General features: G+C 40.2%; 1 protein-coding gene across 2 annotated transcripts; it reads left to right on the forward strand.

Moving 5' to 3' along the window:
• Positions 1-352: 352 nt before the first annotated feature.
• On the forward strand, positions 353-5,475 carry LOC145597577 (phospholipase A1 PLIP2, chloroplastic-like). Of its 2 annotated transcripts, none has more exons than XM_081653779.1 (5): positions 353-1,457; positions 2,958-3,479; positions 3,587-3,646; positions 3,787-4,203; positions 4,595-5,475. In XM_081653779.1, exons 1-5 carry the CDS (start codon positions 801-803, stop codon positions 5,168-5,170), a joined length of 2,232 nt encoding a protein of 743 aa, XP_081509905.1. In that variant the 5' UTR covers positions 353-800; the 3' UTR covers positions 5,171-5,475. The 2 variants fall into 2 exon arrangements, with proteins under 2 accessions (XP_081509905.1, XP_081509904.1); XM_081653778.1 differs by having other exon boundaries at positions 356-1,457; positions 4,592-5,475.
• The last annotated feature ends 14,858 nt before the right edge of the window (positions 5,476-20,333 follow it).

Below are 20,333 nucleotides of genomic sequence, written 5' to 3' on the forward strand. Positions count from 1 at the left end.
ATATATACTAACTCAAATATCATACACTTTTCAAACTCTTTATGTCGCATACATATAGCCGTAATTTCATACTCGGATACCAAGCTAACAAGAAAAGCTTGGTCTAGTAATAAGATTTGTTATCTCATAACTAAAAAAGTTGTGAAATCAAACCCCATTAAAAGTAATTTGGGGGTAGGAATTTCCTTAAGCTTTTCCCCCTCCCACTCTTAAATTGTTTAGCCGCTAATTCAGGTAAGGTACTATAAAAATAACCCATATATCTATAATCTCTATATTCACAAATACACGAATCATACACACAAACAAACAAAAACATCTCAATTCACAAAAGACCTTTTCTCTCTTTAGAACTCTTTATTTTCTTTCTTTCTTTTATTTACCAATTTTATAAAATAAAAATTCAAAAAAAACATGGGGAACGTAGAAAAGGGCAATTAACAGATTTTTCCCAACTACATAGGTAAAGTATTTGTATTTTATTTTGTTTGGTTACCCAATACCAACATTTCTTAAACTTCTCCTTCTTTCTTCTTCTTCTTCCTTTTTCTCTCTCATTAAAAATCATACACACAAAGATTAAATCACACGTATTTGCACCAAATTCCGCCACCTGCCCTTTTCGCGTTTCCCCTCAATGAGTTTTCTCTCTTCTTCTTCTTCTATTTTTCTACCTATAAATTAATCAACAAATCAAAAAACTTTGATCCATTTATTAATTTATTTTTCAACAGAAACAAAAAAAAACTAAATAACTGAAAAAACCCAGAAAAGTTTTGTAAAGAAAGATTGAAACTTTAATGGATAGTCTTTGTGTGAGATCTGGGCTTCATGGGTTGGGCTCAACAATCACATTGAATAACGGGCTTGATGGGTTTCGGCCCAGCCCGTCAATTTCTTCCGTCGGACGATCACCGACGGCGGCGACGAATGCAATATCAGTCGATAAAACGGCGTCGTCTTCATCTTCATCTTCAAAGTTTAATTACCCTTTTAGATCTCTGTTTTTTGGAGGAGAGAGAAAACAGAGGTCTAAAGGTGTTGCCTTGGACGACGCCGTTTTAATGGAGGAAGAAGATGTTAGTAGTAGTAGTAGTGCTAGTGGCGGTGTGGCGGGGCCCTCTGATTTAGAGGGGCAAAATGGTAATTGGGTATTGAAGATCCTCCATGTTAGGTCTCTGTGGTCTTCTCCAGAGAAGCAAGGAAAGGGTGACGTGGAGGAGAGAGAAAATGAGGGGGAAGGGCAAAATGGGAATTTCACTTCTTGTTCGAATTCGGATGAAGGGTGTAAAGCATGTTATAGTGATGAAGATGATAATGATGATGATGAAAAGAATGTAGAATTTGATAGAAATTCATTTTCTAAGATGTTAAAGAAGGTTTCTTTGAGTGAAGCTAAATTATATGCTCAAATGTCTTATTTGGGGAGCTTGGCTTATTGTATTCCTAGCATCAAGGTATGAATTTTAATTTTATTTTTGCATGTTAATTTTGAAAATTTGTTATTATAATCATGATTTTTTTGGATGTTTTTGATGAATTTTTAGTACATTATTGTGTTCTGTTCCATTATGTTATAATTGAATGGTGGATGTTAACTAGCATAATTGGTTAGAGTATTCGAGGTGGTACTTTAAGGCTTCGGATCAAATCCCGTCTATATTATTACCCTTGTGACTCCCTTTACACGACTCCCTTTACACCATATATAAAGATTAAAGGTGATATGATGGTTTAGAAGATTGCCAGGTTAAACTATCTACTCTAGTAACTTTGTTTAGCTTTTTACTATTACAACTGTACAATTTTTTTAAGAAAGAGTTGTACACGAGAACAATTAGGTCCGTCCTTTCTCAAGACTGTAACCTAACTTACCGAACTTAAGGAAATTTGTTTCGACGAAAGGGTCAATATCTTAATGATTATCCATTTAACTTGTACTTAGGGCCTGTTCACATTTACTTAATTTCAGTTCAGTTCAGTTCCAATCAGTTCAGTTCAGTTCCAATCAGTTCAGTTCAGTTCAGCTCAGCTCTTAATTTCCCTCTCACATAAAATATTCATTTCAGCTCAATTCAGTTCAGTTCAGTTCCAATCAGTTCAGTTCCAATCACTTCAGTTCAGTTCAGCTCAGCTCTTAATTTCCCTCTCACATAAAATATTCATTTCAGCTCAATTCAGTTCAGTTCAGTTCCAATCAGTTCAGTTCAGCTTCAATCAATTCAGTTCAGCTCAGCTCAGTTCAGTAAATATGAACAGGCCCTTAATATTTGTTGAGCTGTTTTTGCTGGTGGAAGTTCTTAGATTAAAAGCTGTTTTGATCTGGAATATTTGGTTGAGTGCAAGTTGCAACTGTTTGAAATTTGTTATGTCTGTTTGAATATTTAGGAAGAAGGAAACTGGAATGTTTGGTAGATTGCAAGTTGCAACTGCTTGCAATTTGTTAGGTCTATTGGGAAATTAGAAGAAAAAAAAAAGTTAAGGGCAAATCAGTAATTCAAAATGTGTCGACGCCTTTTCAGATATTCCCTGACTCAATCAGATATGTATACTTCAAATATCTTCTAGGATGTGAATCAAATTATCAACAGATTCAATTATTGACTGCAGTATAACTAGAACATTGGAATTAGTTTGAGGTCAGCTAATTTAGCTGATTTTGGCACTAGAAATTGTTTTGGTGTTGTGGTCCAAGTATTAACATGGGTTTATCATCAATTCTTAGTAAAATGGTTGATTGTTCTTAAACATATAATATCTATCAATATTAATGGTTTCAAAGGAATATACATATCTTTTCGAAGTAAATATCTGTTACGACTCCTTACGAGTATTAGCTTAATTAAATCATGATGGCCTGTAATACTGTATGCATGGACATTGTTCTTTTTTTTTGGACACTTTATTATCAATATATCTGCAATGGAAATTATAATGCTATCATTTTCCCAATGTAGCCGAGAAATCTTTTGAAGCGCTATAGTCTACGTTATGTAACTTCTTCAATCGAAAAGAGGGAGTTGTTAGCTGAGGCTGAAAAGAAAGAAGAGTTGGCCAATTCTGAAGCCAAGCAAAAATCTGATGAGGCTGAAAGCAAGAACAACTGTCAAGAGGAGGCAGAGAAAAGTGATGATCAAAAGAAAGAAGAATCTCGAGTGAGAGAACTGGCTGCTTTTCAGGTTGCTGCCTCTGCTGCTTCATTTTTGCATTCTCGGACTAGAACTTTGCTTTCTTCTCGGTCAAAGGACAAAGCGGATGGCCACCCATTGAACAAACATAGTGGAAACGATGAAAATCTAGATATTAACTCGGATATGGCTTCTCTAATGGCCACCACAGACTCAGTAACTGCTGTGGTTGCTGCAAAAGAGGAAGTGAAGCAGGCTGTCGCCGATGATTTGAATTCAATAAGCTCTGCACCGTGTGAGTGGTACATTTGTGATGATGATAAGAGTGCTACTAGATTTTTCGTCATTCAGGTAATTTAATATGTTTTGACTCAAATGTTACAGGCTTACAGCTCTAATTTCCTCTCCGCGTCAATGTGATACTTATATAATTACTGTTTTATATCATATTTGTGTAGGGGTCTGAGACGCTAGCTTCTTGGCAGGCTAATCTACTCTTTGAACCCGTTAATTTTGAGGTAAATGCTTATTTCCGCAGTTGGAAGGGATTTCTTCCCCTGTTCCAATATTACATCTTGATTTATTTGGCATAACTTGTGCTTGATGAATTATACTATGCAAAGTCCGTTATTAAGCATCGTGCCCTTGTCTTTCACAGGGTCTAGATGTGCTTGTGCATAGAGGCATATACGAAGCTGCAAAGGGCATGTATCAGCAAATGTTGCCCGAGGTTCAATCCTATATGAAAACACATGGCAGCCGTGCCAAATTCCGCTTCACAGGACATTCACTTGGTGGAAGCTTGTCACTGCTCATTAATCTCATGCTGCTGATGCGAGGTGAGGTTCCATATACCTTGCTTCTTCCTGTCATCACATTTGGCTCTCCTGGTGTCATGTGTGGAGGGGATAAGCTGCTCCGCAAGCTTGGATTGCCTAAGAATCATATTCAGGCTATTGTGATGCACCGTGACATTGTACCCCGAGCTTTCTCTTGCAATTACCCTAGGGCTGCTGCACAACTACTCAAGGCCGTCAATGGAAGCTTCCGGAACCATCCTTGCCTGAATAACCAGGTAATTTCATCGATGCTGAGTAACTGAATGTGCTGCATATGCTTTGTTGCAAAACCTTGGTAGGACTAGTAATGTTCAGAAAATTGAAGAATTAGGTCTCTTGTGTTTATTATTCCCCCGTCTTTTATAAACTAAAATTTACCATCTTTTTGGGACCGAGGGAGTATCAAACATTGGTTGCTTGAATTTGGGAAGAAAGAAATTGTGAAACTACATTTTATTTTTGTCAATTTAGAATGTTTTATGATCTTCTTGGGACTAAGGGAGTTCCAAGTATTGATGGCTTGAATTCGGATATATCACTTGGAATTGCCGTAGGCTACTACTTGTAGTAGCATTTAGATCGATTCTAATTCTTTGTTGACATAAGTGACCATTTTCATTGCAGAAGTTACTCTATGCACCTATGGGAGATATGTTGGTTTTACAACCGGATGAAAAGTTCTCTCCACAACATGACCTACTTCCTTCGGGTAGTGGTCTATACCTTCTAACTTACAAAATTGGGGATGCTATTGAGGGAGAAAAGAAAGTTCGAGCTGCAAAGAATGTGTTTTTAAACACACCCCATCCACTTGAGATCTTAAGTGACCGCTCAGCATATGGAAATGACGGTACTATCCAAAGAGATCACGACATGAACTCCTACCTGAAATGTGTAAGGGGTGTGATCCGCCTAGAGCTCAGCCGCATCAGGAAGGCCAAGAGGGAGCGACGTCGTCAGGTGTGGTGGCCTCTTGTGACACCACACGTGGCCGATAGAAGCATCACCATGGGGACCACATTGGGTCCGATCAATGTGGGTCAGGCCAAATTCAAGTTTGCCGGGATGGTAAAGTCCGGGAGAGAGTCGTTGAAACGTTTTAGCAGGCTTGTTGCATCACAGCATATGCATTTGCTTGTTGTGCTCTTGTTTCCTGCAAGAATGCTGCTAATCGGCGCGTACAGTGTGATTAATTACAGTTAATTTGGTAAACTGTTTGATAATTCATTTGGATGAAATGTACAGAAGGTGGCTCCCAAAATTAAGTTGGGAAATTCTTTATTCATTGAGATTTAGAAGCTCTGCATGATTTTTCATCCGTGAAGAGCGTTAGGCAATTCTTGTCACGTTAGAAAAAAAAAATTAAAATGTCGAAAACCGACATATAATTGTAGTTTTATTTTTATTTTTCTCTCTTTAAGATGTAATTGTTGTAAACATATGGAATTGTAGTCATAAACATGTGAACTTTAGCTAAAAATCAATATACAAGGAAGATGTCATATTCATTATACAAGTACTATAAATATGATTTTATTTATGGTGTTTAATTAGTATTAGAACTCCTATTTTCAAATAGTTGATATTTTGGAAATTATATTATATTTATATTGAATGGCTAGTCTAGAATGAACTGTCACTATAATAATGTCACAATCATATATAATTCCTTTCAATAATTAACTACTCCGTATTTAAGTTGATTTGGACGGTGTTTTTTTCAAGCATGTTAATCATGAATTTTCACTAAGATTTTCTTTGAAGTGTTTTATTGAGTAACAAAAGTTACATTCTAAAATTTTTACTGATGAACCTTTAATTACTATCTACCTTTAGCTAATGTTTTTGTGTCCAATGAATGAGAACAATTTCAATTTGTGTATTCTGATTTGGCTCTTTCATACTCTATGATATATGCGTAATAGTGAATATTTGTATAGGGAGTTACGGAGATGTTGTATGGTATAGGGAGTACCTAATACAACTGTAAATCATACCTTTGTCTCAAGAGGTGATATCATCTATTTGCAATTGTATCAATGGAATACATACGTTACGTTATATTATTCGCTGAACTAAATATTAATTTCAGCATAATTATATTCTTTAAACAATCTAAAAAACAAAAGTGAAAAAAAAAAAAAAAAAAAAAAAGACATTTTGCATGTAAAAGTGGACTGGGTCCAGAAGAGTTGGAAATGAAGTGGCAAAAAAGGTCAACTTAGAGCCTATCCAAATGCCCAAGCAAAACCATGATGAACAGTCAGCATATTTGGGTTGGGAGTTTGGGACCATAGATGACTCCTCTTGCTTAGTTGCTTCCAAAATCCATGTATCAAAATTGAAGGGATTACAATTTACATATATAGAAATTGGATAGGAATCAATTATAATCATAGTCAGCCTCATGTCACTTCTTCTTTATTTATTTTTTTAAAAAAAATATTTTATATATAAATATTTTTCTTTTTTTTTTCTACAAATGGAAAACAAACAAATACCGGTGATAAACCTAAAACAATTAACCTAATCTTCGGTGTGATATAGAAGAAACCAAAACATAAGCAAAGAAATTGGAGTATTGCTTTATAAAGTACGGGGTACTCCATAATTCTGGACCAATCTTATTTTCCTCTTACATTCATTCCGTATTAAATTGAAATTAGTGAATACAAATTTTTGCATGAACTTGTTAAGATTCGGTTAAAAGATCTAGTAATCGTAAATTTTGTATGTCCTAGCTTAACCATGGTGATTAATAGGAATGAATAACTTGTAAACCTATACGAAATATATGTACATGCATACTCAAACTCATCTATACAATCCACGCGTAACAATATTTTGCTTGTTTCTTAAGGCATTGACAAATTTAGGAATGTCAATTTAAAACTCTTAGAACAATTAAAACACCAAAAAATGCCCTTTGTCAAGGATTATGAGTTGCCTTGATAGACTAATGTCAATTAGGCCCCATTGAACATAGTCAAAATTGTTTTCACCTTGATTACGGTTAAATTATGAAAGTGACTTTTATGAAAATTATAATCATATGGACTAATCTTTAATTGGATATTTTCGCAAGCTACATTGATTTATAATTTGTCATATATATTTTGCTAAATTACACCTTGTTTGGAACTATATGCAATCAATTCTTAAAGAGTAGTTGAAGTTGAGTGAAACAAGCAATTGGTGCTTTTATGCTATTTGAAGTCCTTCCAATGGCTAATGTTCTCTCACACATCCCTTTTATTTCATATTCATCCATCATTATAAACCAATAAATGGATGTTGTCCTCTACCCCCACAAATAAAAGACTTGTATGGGATGATATCTGGGCATGACCGATATCTTGTAAAAGCACGTGACCAAACCCTGAACAATTGTGAAAAGGCACCGATATGCACCAAAAAGCAGACATATCGGCTTGTCGGAATTCGGCACGTGGCAACAGAAGCTCGACACTTGGCGTAGGAGGCTTTGCATGGATGAGAGCCACCTGTCAAGGTGGATCATTATAAATAGTAGGTAAGACCTCATTAATGGGGGCATGAATTACTCTCTCTCTCTCTACTTTCTCTCTCATACTTACCTTCTTCTCTTAAACACTTTCTGACTTTGTCATCGGAGTGGTTATCCCCGGACCACTCCGGGGTTAGCTAACTTCTTCTCATTGTGTAGGTTCTCAGCTTGCCGATAGGAGTATCAGGATCTCAGGTCCGAGTTCTTGGGGAAATCAGATCCAGACAGAAACAATTTGGCGCTAGAAGGAGGGGACTTTGATCACTTCTATCGCCTAAGAACCTCACACAAAAACGTACATATAACAACAATAATCATGGCCGGAAACAATGAAATACCAGTAGAACAACCTCAGGTGGAAATAGTGGATGAAACCCATACCTTAGAGGGTAACCAGTTTCACATGCCGATAACCTCCCCCGCAGGTGGAGGGGAGGCAGAGGATCCTATGGCGGCATTCACACCAGATGAATTGGAAACAGCAGCAAGGGTGATGAGTGCAATGAGTAGGAAGAGAAAGGAGGCTGAGGCGGCACAGGCTGAAAGGGGGGCCGCTCAGGCCGATAGAGGAGCACCGCACCGTAACCAGGAGGAGCAACACAATCAGTTGATGAACTCGCCGAGGAGATCCCGACATGAATCACCGATAAGATCGCACACAATGTCACGGCGGGTTGAACAATCCTCAAGTCGCACCGTGAGTACCAGAACCCAGCAGCAGAGAAGTTCGCAAGTAGATGGGCAGGCAGTGCGAACAGTGGTGCAGTTAAGGACGTCCCCATTTGCCCAACATATTTTGGACCAGCCAATGGAAAAGGTGAAAATGCCGACTTGTAGGTATGATGGAAGAGGGGATCCGGCAAGATTCATAACGTCCTATGAGGGGCACATGATGCTGTATACCAACTCGGATGCAGTCTGGTGTAAGGTCTTTCCGACTACTTTGATTGGGGCTGCAGCCGATTGGTTTAACAACCTTGAAGTTGTGTCAGTAGATAGTTTTGAAAGGTTGACCAAGATGTTTGTGGGTCAATATGTCAGCAACAGTGTGAGGCAGAGAACCTCTGGAGAATTGATGGCCGTGGAGCAGAAACCGGATGAATCTTTGAGGGATTACATTAGGCGATTTAACAATGAGGCAAACACCATCCCAAAACTGCAACAAGAAATAGCTGTGATGGCTTTAATGAATGGCTTGGTTGATTCTGATTTCAAACGGTACCTTACAAGGAAAAACCTGCCGACATTAGCAGCGGCGTTTAGCAAAGCTCATGATTACATAAAGAGTGAAGAATTAATGAAGACAAGTAGCAGACATGTCGTTGCCGGAAAGGGGCAAAGTCAGTATGAAGGGACATCGTCTGGAGGAAGTAGGCCGAGAGCTCCTGCCCCGGGAAGGGGAGGAGGAAGCCGACAAGATTCCAGACCGACAAGGCTGCCAATGAGATATAGCACCTACACTCCCCTGAATACACCAAGGGCAGCAATCTACTCAGTAAATCAGAATAGAGAGGATTGGTCAAGGTCGATTCCCATGAAGGCAAGGCCAAGGGATGTGAAGAAGTATTGTATGTTCCATAGGGATGTGGGGCATTATACGGAGGAGTGTACGCAATTGAAGGACAACATTGAGGAATTGATCAGAAAAGGGCATTTAACACAATACCGGTTGAACGCAGGTAGGAATCAGCAACCGGCACAAGCAGTTGAGAGGCAACGGATAGAGGCAAGGCCTGAAAGGGCGCAAGGAGGAATAGTTCGATAAGGGGATGCAGGAATACCACCGTTATCTACTGGAAGGGTAGATGTGATAACGGGGGGACCAATTCATGGAGGGACAATTAGTGGAGCAAAGAAGCATTTGGCTGAGCACCGTCATCTAGTTTGTGCTTTGGATGTAGACAACCGTCCTCGGCCAGCATCAATACCCCAGGTAGTGTTCACGGAAGAAGATGCACGGGGTGTAGTGTTCCCGCATGATGATCCGTTAGTCCTAATAACCAAGATAAATGGGGCTGACATCAAAAGAGTGCTAGTGGATGGAGGTAGTTCAGCAAATGTGTTGTTTATGCAAGCTTTCAATGAGATGAATATAGGAAGGCAATACCTGAAACTGGTATCATATCCTGTAATCGGGTTTAATGGGTCGACTGTAAGGCCAGAAGGGAGTATAGTGTTACCGGTAAGGCTGGGTGATGGGCCGCAAGCAAGAGATGTGATGGCAGAGTTTCTGGTGGTGGATGTTAAGTCAGCTTACAACGCAATTATCGGCAGACCGATAATACATGATATGCAGGCCGTTGTATCAACTTACCATCTGGCAATAGCTTATGTGTCGAATTTAGGAGCTGTGGAAAAGGTGTATGGGGGTCAGGTGATGTCAAAAGCCTGCTATGTGACAGCTTTGAAGAACCCAGTTGGTAATGCTTCGATACCATGTAATCCGATAAGGGAAGGTGAGCCAACAGTTCAGGATTTAACCATGAAAAACTTTGATGCAAGGCATGAGGAAACACCAAGGCCGTTACCGGGGGGAGAAACTGTCCAAGTTGAATTGCAACCAGGCGACCCGAGTAGAACAGTGAAGGTTGGGGCTGATATGGATGTGGATACAAGGTGTAATCTGATAAGCTTGTTGCGTGAGAACGCAGATGTCTTTGCATTCTCAACAAGTGAGATGCCGGGAATACATCCAGAGGTGATGGAGCATAAGTTGAATGTTGACAGAAAATTCAGACCGATAAGGCAAAAGAAACGCAATTTCTCAACTGAGAAAATAGAAGCAATTCAGGCTGAGGTAAATAAGCTCTTAGCGGCAGGGTTCATTGAGCCTTGCACATATCCGGAATGGTTGGCGAATGTAGTAATGGTGAGAAAGCCGACAGGGAAGTGGCGAATGTGTGTGGATTTTACAGATTTAAATAAAGCTTGCCATAAGGATTGCTACCCACTACCCCGGATAGACAGGCTGGTAGACTCAACCTCTGGTCATGCTATGCTTAGTTTCCTGGATGCGTTTTCAGGATATCATCAGGTCAGCATGCATAAGGCTGACAGGAATAAAACAGCTTTTATAACAGATGTTGGTGTATATTGTTATAAGGCAATGCCGTTTGGATTGAAAAATGCAGGGGCAACCTATCAGAAGTTGGTGGACAAGATATTTGAGAAGCAGAAAGGCCGGAATGTTAAGGTGTATGTGGATGATACGATAGTGAAAATTAAAGAAAAAGGGGACCATATAGCGGATCTGAGGGAAACATTTGAGACGTTAAGGAAATATCAGATGAAATTGAATCCGGAGAAGTGCGTGTTTGGGGTCAGATCAGGGAAGTTTTTGGGCTTTATGGTCAGTGAACGGGGAATAGATGCAAATCCAGATTAGGTGAATGCGGTACTTCAAATGAAACAACCAAAAACCATTCGTGATATACAGAGACTGACTGGCAGGATGGCAGGATTAACCAGATTTATCAGTAAGTCAGCTGATAAGGCACTTCCGTTTTTCATGGTACTAAGAAAGAATAAGGCATTCGAGTGGGGAAAGGAACAAAGTGATGCCCTGGAAGTAGTAAGGAATCATCTTAGATCTCTTCCCACAATTGCTAGGCCCGAGAAGGGAGAAGTGTTGCAGTTATATATCTCAGCATCGCCAAAAACGGTGGCAGCCGTTTTGTTAGTGGAAAGGAAGAAGCAGCAGCAGCCGATATACTTTGTCAGTCATGTATTGAATGCGGCAGAACGCAGATATCCAGTGATAGAGAAAATGGCGTTAGCAGTAGTAGTGGCAGCTAGGAAGTTGAGGCCTTACTTTGATGCACATCCAATAGAGGTGTTAACCAATCACCCTTTGGAGAAATCACTGCGTAAAATGGATACATCTGGTAGATTATTGGCATGGGCAGTTGAGTTGTCGGAGTATGAAATAAGCTATAAGCCTAGAACATCAATTAAGGCTCAAGCATTATCGGATTTCATTGTTGAAACCACATACACCGATGAAGAGGAGGAATTGGGAACATGGCAGGTATCAGTTGATGGTTCAGCTACAGCGACGGGGGCAGGGGCTGGAATTGTGATAACGGCTCCAGACGGGAAATTGTTTGAATATGCCATGAAGTTTAAGTTCAAGGCAACAAATAATGAAGCCGAGTACAAAGCTGCAGTAGCTGGAATGCAGTTGTCAATAGCAGCAGAGGCAAAACGGCTGGTTTTAACAACTGACTCTCAGCTGGTATCAAGTCAATTCAGTGGGGAGTATGAAACTCGAGAGCCGGCAATGGTGAAGTATTTGGAGAAGATGAAACAGTTAGCAGCGCAATTGCAATACTTTGAGATAAAACTGGTTCCGAGACTGAAAAATGCTCAAGCAGATGCGCTGGCAAGATCGGCGAGTTCAAGTTTTAACGACTTGGAAAGGACGGTCATGGTGGAGGTTTTAAAACAGAGAAGCATAGATGAGATGTCGGCAGAAGTTTTGTGTGTTGATGTTGGGGACCAGTGGTATGATAAAATACTAGCATACCTCATCCATGGTGTGGGGCCGACGGATAAGGGGGAGTTGAAAAGATTAAGGAAGGATAGCGTGTGGTTTGTCATATACCAAGGTCAGTTATACAAAAGGGGGTTTTCACTGCCATTACAAAGGTGTATAACGGATTTTGAGTCGGCAAGGTTATTAGAAGAATTGCATGAAGGTAGCTGTGGTAATCATCTCGGAGCGAGAGCCCTGTCCAGAGAGGCAATGAGAAGGGGGTACTACTGGCCGACAATGAATGCAGATGCAATAGCTTATGTCAAAAGATGTGAGAAGTGTCAAAAGTTTGCCCCAATTATCAACTTACCACCTAATGACCTGACTCCGATATTAAATCCAATCCCTTTTGCCCAATGGGGAATGGATATAGTTGGCCCGTTCCCATCGGCCACGGGTGGAAGAAAATTTCTGATAGTGGGGATAGACTATTTCACAAAGTGGATTGAGGCAGAACCGGTAGCAAAGATAACAGCATCAGAAGTGAAGAAGTTTATATGGAAAAGTATCTTCACAAGATTTGGGTTGCCGATGGCGATGGTTTTTTTTATCATGGAACCCAATTCGATTGTAAGCCAGTCAAAGATCTCTTGATGATGTACAAGGTGAAATTTGCTTATGCAGCAGTATGCCATCCACAGTCTAACGGCCAGGCAGAAGCAACAAATAAGCAAATAATAACGGCAATTAAAAAGAAGATTGAAGATGCAAAGGGTTTGTGGGCAGATTTGATACCAGAGATATTATGGGCAAACAGGACAACAATTAGAGAGGCCACAGGTGAATCACCTTATACTTTAGTTTTTGGAACAGAAGCAGTCATACCAGCAGAAGTTGGGTTGCCGACATTTAGGATTCAGCATTACTGTGAAGACCAAAATGATTTACTCCTACGACAACAGTTAGACTTTTTGCCAGAGCTCAGAGAAAAAGCAGCAGTTAAGTCAGCTGCATTTAAGGAAAGAATGTCAAGGGCCTACAACAGAAGAGTATCTCATTGGCCGTTAAATGTGGGAGATCTGGTACTGCGAAGAACAGCGGCAATCGGTAAAGGAAATGAAGATGGAAAGCTGACTGCAAGTTGGGAAGGACCTTATCGGATTAGAGATGTCATCATCCAAGGATCGTTTTATCTAGAAACTTTGGATGGGGCACCCCTAAAGAATGTATGGAACTCGGCTGTATTGAAGAAATACTATGTGTAATGTACAATTTTCATGTGAAGCTGATATCAAAAAGGGTGTCAGTGCTGAATGAAGAAGTATTTAGACAATATGTGTTGGAAATAGGCATCCTCCATTTAACAGAACAACGTTAAATGGGACGGACAGCTCAAAACCGCTTCCGTGAAGTTAATAGATATACAACCTGATCAGTTGTATACGTTAACTCACAAGGTTGCTGGTTCAAAATATAATACCGGCAAAATCAATTCGAGTATACGCCGATATGAGGCGTAGCTCCGAAAGTGATCGCCGAGAGGGTACCTCACTGGCTGAAACAACAAAGCAGTAGGTGACCAATGTTATAATCTGGACCAGCAACAAATGATTACTACTTAGTATACATAGTTCTAGTACAAACTATGTACACTGGGGGGAGTAAGGAATGAGATAGATATCGCGCTTTGGTAACTTTTACGTGATAGTTGTTAAGGCCGTTATAGTATGATTATGATATTGTCAATTTTGATAATTGCTGGAAGTTGTCAGATATCAGACAACTCTCTGCTAGGTATCAAGTCAATTCCTATTTTTTGCAAATGGTTTTATGTATTTTATCCCTAATTAGTATGATAAGAAATGTTTAAATTTGTAAACAACTGATAAATGACAGAATGTAATGAAAATGAGTTAAGTTTACACAACAACAAAGTTGACAATCGACAGGCATCACCACAAAAAAGGGGTATATGCCGATAAAACAGCATTGTCAAAATAAAAGTTGCAACATACAAAAGACGATGAAAGGAGAGTTATAGCTGATAAGGTCCAATAATACAAGACCCACAAGAAGATGTCGGTGATGACTGCCCGCCCCTTCAAGCTTGTGCATTCTCAGGCGCTGGGGAATCCAAAATGCTGGGATCTTTGAGGCCGTCATCAGCACTTGGCACCAGATTGTACAAGTCCTCTTCAGAGAATTGCTGTGCCTCGAAGCCGGAAGGGATCTTGTAGGCTTCCTCGTTGAAAGCCTTTTCAACCTTAGCCCAATCTTCTTTCTTCCAACCGGCAGCATGGGCGACGCGTCTCTGAGCAGCCGTCCAACCTCCATCGAAACGATCTTGGAGCTTGGAGCAGAACTCATTGGAAGCTATATAACGGCCAACCGCCCTCTGACGAATACCAGGTTTGTCAGCTTCCATTTTTTGAACCTTTTCTTCAAGGCTCTTAATTTTAACTCTGGCATCGCGGAGATCTTTTTCAACCGAGGGAAGGCGCTCAATGGCCTTATTCTTCTCGGTGATCTGAGCCTTCAGACTCTGCACCTCTAGCTCAAGACTGGCGACCTTCTCCGCCTTAACCTTCAGCTCCGACATCTCCTTGTCGTCTTTCTCCTTTATTTTCTTTAAATCATCTAGAGCCCTCTCAGCGTTGTCGATGATTTCCTGCATGGCACTTTGGCTGTAGGAGGCTTGATGATGCTCCTCCTGATAGTAACGGTACATCTCAACCAGCTCTGTACCAGACATGACGGCCTAAAAAAAATATATAATTAAAGTTAAGAATAAAATGAACGGAATAAGTACATGACAAAGATGTGTACAAAAAATAAAAGTATGTAAAAGAGAAGAAAAAGTACCTTCATCATGTTATGCATATGAGTAGCAGCAAGGGGGCCGATTGGACCAGCAGGTCTGTCCATCGGCAGAGTGAGGTTGCTCAGCAGCCGATAACCGAGATTCCCACCTTGCATGGGGTCATCGGTAATCATGGATTCATTCCGGCCGACATCCATGATAGGTTGCCAACGATCTCCGGAATGACCAGCAGGGACGGAGAAGCCCTTCAAAACTTCATCTGGAAACCTTCCAGAGACTCGTTCAATCCATTGATTGGACCGATAGGTCAGGGCCGGAATGCTAGAATCTGAACCAACCGTAGTGGGGGCGATTGTGGTGGTTGGCTGAGGTTGACGAGGAGACTCAGCAGCAGTGAGATCCTCGATTTCGATCCCTTGAATAACCTTCTTAACGATGGCTTTAGGGCTTTTCGTTGTTTTGGTGGGAGGAGACTTCTCGGTCTCCGGTTTGTCCTTCTTCTTCTCACCTCGCCCTTCAACTTTCCTAGGGCTCGAAATCACCACACCAACACCACGCCGATTGGCGAGGGATGTCAGCTTTCTCTTCTTGGCGTTGTCGTCAGCCATTAACTCAGCTCTCCTCTTAGCACTAAAGGCAGGAGCACGACCACAAATTGAAGCTAAGGTGTCGTAAGAAGCTGTAGCTTTGGGGCAACGCCTGAGAACTCTCTTTTCGTCTGCTGATAGGCCCAACAACTTGTTATCCAACTTGTCAGTACCTAAAAACAAAGGACAGGAAAAACAATAATAAGCTACGAGTAAACAACATCAAAAATAAGATGAAAAATAAAAACTTAGTGAAATAAGTAATACCATGTTGGTCAGTCCAACAGAGACCGACACAAGATAACGGTGCGTTGCCTAGAATGTAACTCACATTCGGCACCCACACCGCAGGAACTAGACGGACCTTGCCGTCACCCTCATCAAATTCAGAGATGTCAAAGTGATTGACAGCCCTTTCTTCATGTTTACCGAGATCTCTCTCGGGGATTGAGTCAAAATGAGGATGAGGCCTGAAAAAAGTTCTCCTCAAAGGAAAATCCTCTGGGACCGACATAAAGAAAAACCTATCTTTCCAACCCTTGCAGCTGGATAGCTTGGGATGAACGGTGTACTTGTGGGGTTGAGTGTATAACGACCACCACCCATCCGACTGACCATCCCTCTTCAGGGTAATTAACCGTCTAAATACGTTAAGGGTTAGAGGAAAATTCCGATATAGCATGACCCAGACCGTAGCAATAACGGCACGAATTGTTTGAGGAGTTAACTGAACCAGGCAAACATTCCAGGCCTTTAAAATTTTGGCAACAAAGGGATGTAGAGGAAAACGGAGGCCAAAATCAAAATGCTTCATATAAACGGCCACAGAACCAACCGGGCAATTCAACACTGAAGCCCCAGACGGAGGAAGAGATAACTCATACCCATCAGGTAGGTTAAAGAACCTTTTTGCACGACGGCAATACTCTTTCTCAATTGCCGTTTTCCTAAAAGCGTCACTTATTTTTGCCTTCGCAACTTTCCCATCGTTAGCAAGAACAATAGGTTGTCGGAACTCAGCCCTATCTGTCTCGGAGTTATAACCCTCATCCAGATTTTCTTCCTGGATAACTTCTTCCGTCATGTCAACAATATCCTCCCTGCTCTCATTATTGATACTATCTTCTTGAGTATCTTCATCTCCTAAAACCGAATTAATAGCTGATTCATGAACGGGAGATGACGGACCTTCCTGGGTATTTACGGGGATCTCAGCTCCTTGTTCTTCCTCAGAAGAACTCACGACTTGTCCTTGACCGGGCCTTTTACTGGATTCAGCCGCCTTTGCGGCTTCGGCAGCCCTAGCGGCTTCAGCAGCCTTAGCGGCTTTTGCAGCCTCAGCGGCTTCACGGGCAGCAGCTCGAGGCTGATAACTGGTACTCTTTACCCTTGGCATGGTGTTTATACCTATATTGCCAACGTTAGTGTCGTATTGATTAAAATACCGTCTCCCGACAAAGCTGCGTAAGTGATAATGAACACTAACAGGCTCAACGTCAAGAATTTCGGTATCGACAGGGATATCAGGGTTAGTAGGGTAATAAGCACGTTCACGATGAGCAATGGTCCTATGTAACATAAAAGCGCGTTTTTCTTCTTCAGAAGATAACGTCTCAAATGGGTAATCTATGTTATCAGAAAGGGAGGATGAATTACCCTGATTACTACCGGTTTCTTTGCCTAGGGATTGCCTAATTAAACGACGCCTAGAAGTACTAAGGTTAGGAAAGTTCTCTTCAACACTATCTTCAGACATTTAATTAAAAATAGGAAAATAAAAACAACATGCAAAATCAGGGGTTAGAGTACGACAATACCTTCGACGGAAATCGTTGATTTGGTGTCTTTAAGTGATAAGAAACGACGAAGAAGAAAAGCACGCCTGAAGTACTGAAGTGCGCAGACCGAATACAAAGAAGAAAAGGAAGGTAGGAACTTTGGTCGAGAAAATTAGCTCTGGGAGAAAACTTAGAAAAAATGAGAAGTAAGAAGAAATGGCGTAATTTTGATCTAAAAAGGGGAAACTGAATGGCCAGTTGAAGTGAAAGGCGGTTCAGAGATCCGACGGTTCTCAATCGACAGCCAATTTCAAAAAGCAGCGACGGGATTTGTGACACGTGTATGATTTTCCCGCTCAAAAAAAAAAAATACGGTTACGCTACCATAACGTGCATTTTGTAATAAGTAGACCTTGTTTGCTATCGGCACACAAGGTCACTTAGGGGGGAAAACGGAGTTTTTTGCTCCCAAGTACTTTGCAACAAGTAGACCTTGTCTGCTATCAGCACACAAGGTCACTTGGGGGGGGAAAACGGAGTTTTTCGCTCCCAGGTACTTTGCAACAAGTAGACCTTGTCTGCTATCAGCACACAAGGTCACTTGAGGGGGAAAACGGAGTTTTTCGCTCCCAGGTACTTTGCAACAAGTAGACCTTGTCTGCTATCAGCACACAAGGTCACTTGGGGGGGAAAACGGAGTTTTTCGCTCCCAGGTACTTTGCAACAAGTAGACCTTGTCTGCTATCAGCACACAAGGTCACTTGGGGGGGAAAACGGAGTTTTTCGCTCCCAGGTACTTTGCAACAAGTAGACCTTGTCTGCTATCAGCACACAAGGTCACTTGGGGGGGAAAACGGAGTTTTTCGCTCCTAGGTACTTTGCAACAAGTAGACCTTGTCTGCTATCAGCACACAAGGTCACTTGGGGGGGAAAACGGAGTTTTTCGCTCCCATGTACTTTGCAACAAGTAGACCTTGTTTGCTATCAGCACACAAGGTCACTTGAGGGAGAAAACGGGGTCACTAGAACTTAAAAGAGTAATGCGTCGAGGAAGTATAAAAAGTATAAATTTGAGAGCTAATGCCAAGGATAATGCAAATGGATACAATATGGGATTATAATACTATACAAAAATTGTCCTCAAAGTTACAAAATAGTAATAATAAAATAATAATAATAGTAATAAATAAGAATAAATCTTCTCAGCAAAAGATGTGAGTCTCTGAGGTATCCTCAAACTTCATCCGATGCGGTGTTTGAATATAAGCCAAACGGGTATAACGAACTGCAGCAACGGCAAAGAACAGCAATAAAGTTTTGTTAATGTACAGTGCTTGACAGAGTACAAGAAACGTTATCACAAGAAACTTCCAAAATGAGGTAAAATTTGAAGAATAAGAAGTGGAACCCAAAGTTTGTTTAGTTAGGTTAAGTTTGTTGGCTACATTAATTGAGAACGATGATGTATGATCATGCGTCCTCACTTGGGGGGCTAATTGTATGGGATGATATCTGGGCATGACCGATATCTTGTAAAAGCACGTGACCAAACCCTGAACAATTGTGAAAAGGCACCGATATGCACCAAAAAGCAGACATATCGGCTTGTCGGAATTCGGCACGTGGCAACAGAAGCTCGACACTTGGCGTAGGAGGCTTTGCATGGATGAGAGCCACCTGTCAAGGTGGATCATTATAAATAGTAGGTAAGACCTCATTAATGGGGGCATGAATTACTCTCTGTCTCTCTACTTTCTCTCTCATACTTACCTTCTTCTCTTAAACACTTTCTGACTTTGTCATCGGAGTGGTTATCCCCGGACCACCCCGGGGTTAGCTAACTTCTTCTCATTGTGTAGGTTCTCAGCTTGCCGATAGGAGTATCAGGATCTCAGGTCCGAGTTCTTGGGGAAATCAGATCCAGACATAAACAAGACTCAATATCAACATTAACTATTTCACGAAATTTGACAAGATCTAACTACGTTTTCACATAGTAATCACGTACTCCGTATAATTTCATGAATTTAGGGTATATTATACAAATACATAAAATTTGATGGTTATAGTCTCACATGAATATTCCATGAACCACATAATGAATCTTTAAATTTTATAAAGGCTCCGTAAAATAAAATAAAACGTTTTTACCATGTATTTTTTTATTACTTTTATTTTTATTTGACGAAGGATTAATGATTATGGATTATTATGAAGTCGGATTCAGATTATGATTTAGAAAGAATTCCACGTCGGAGAAATGGACACCTACAATTCAGAGAATTTGAGACCAAAACATAGGTTTTGCTGAGAGACAAAAAAAAAAAAAAAAAAAAAAAAAAAAAAAAAAAAAAAAAAAGTGGTGAACACATTCTCTTGTTCAACATGTTTTTTGGTCTCTTTTGTTATATTTACGAGTATATTGTAACCTTATCCATACAACAAGGCATGCTCACTATTCTGGGTGTCCTATATTAGCAACTTGCTTGCCTTTGCCTATAATTTCAGGTGTGTTTGGGAGAAGAGTCTTATAAAGTTCTACTTGGTTTGGTCAAACATATGACACATTATTTGTAGTCTTCTAGGATTCACACATGAATGACTAGTTTTGATCATTTCTTGTGACTTTGTTTTACCCATTTCATAATTCTTTAGGTGTCTTTGATCTAAATCTATGGATTAATTTGTTATTTTGCATTTTAAAAGTTAAAAATAAAGATTTGCTAACCATAAATAATCTCAAATTGTACATTAGTACGTAAATTTTTATGCTCTTATGTTTTTTAACAAACAAAAAAAAAAATAAAGCCTGGAATTAGTCACATGATTGTATCACATAATCCAATTGTTTATTTGTAGCTTTCAACCCGAATTTAAAAAGACTAGTAAATTATTTGGTGCACTTAGGAGCATGCATCTCAAATAATATGACAACAATTTATAAAATATAAGGCAATCGATGATCGATACGAATTACTTCATGTGACAAGTCTTAGAGACTTAGACTGTATGAATAATGCAAAGCCAACTCCAAGTTGGAGACACTAGAGATAATTTGTTTTGTCCCATTGAAACATGCACATTCCCTCATCCAAATTCAAAGCTTAGCTGGGTTTCAAACTAAGGAAGTATACGCGGAAAACACACTCAACAGAGTAAAAACAACAAAGCTAAAACTTT

Source organism: Chenopodium album, chromosome 20, assembly GCF_948465745.1.
Source record: "Chenopodium album chromosome 20, dcCheAlbu1.1, whole genome shotgun sequence".
Lineage (NCBI taxonomy): Eukaryota > Viridiplantae > Streptophyta > Magnoliopsida > Caryophyllales > Amaranthaceae > Chenopodium > Chenopodium album.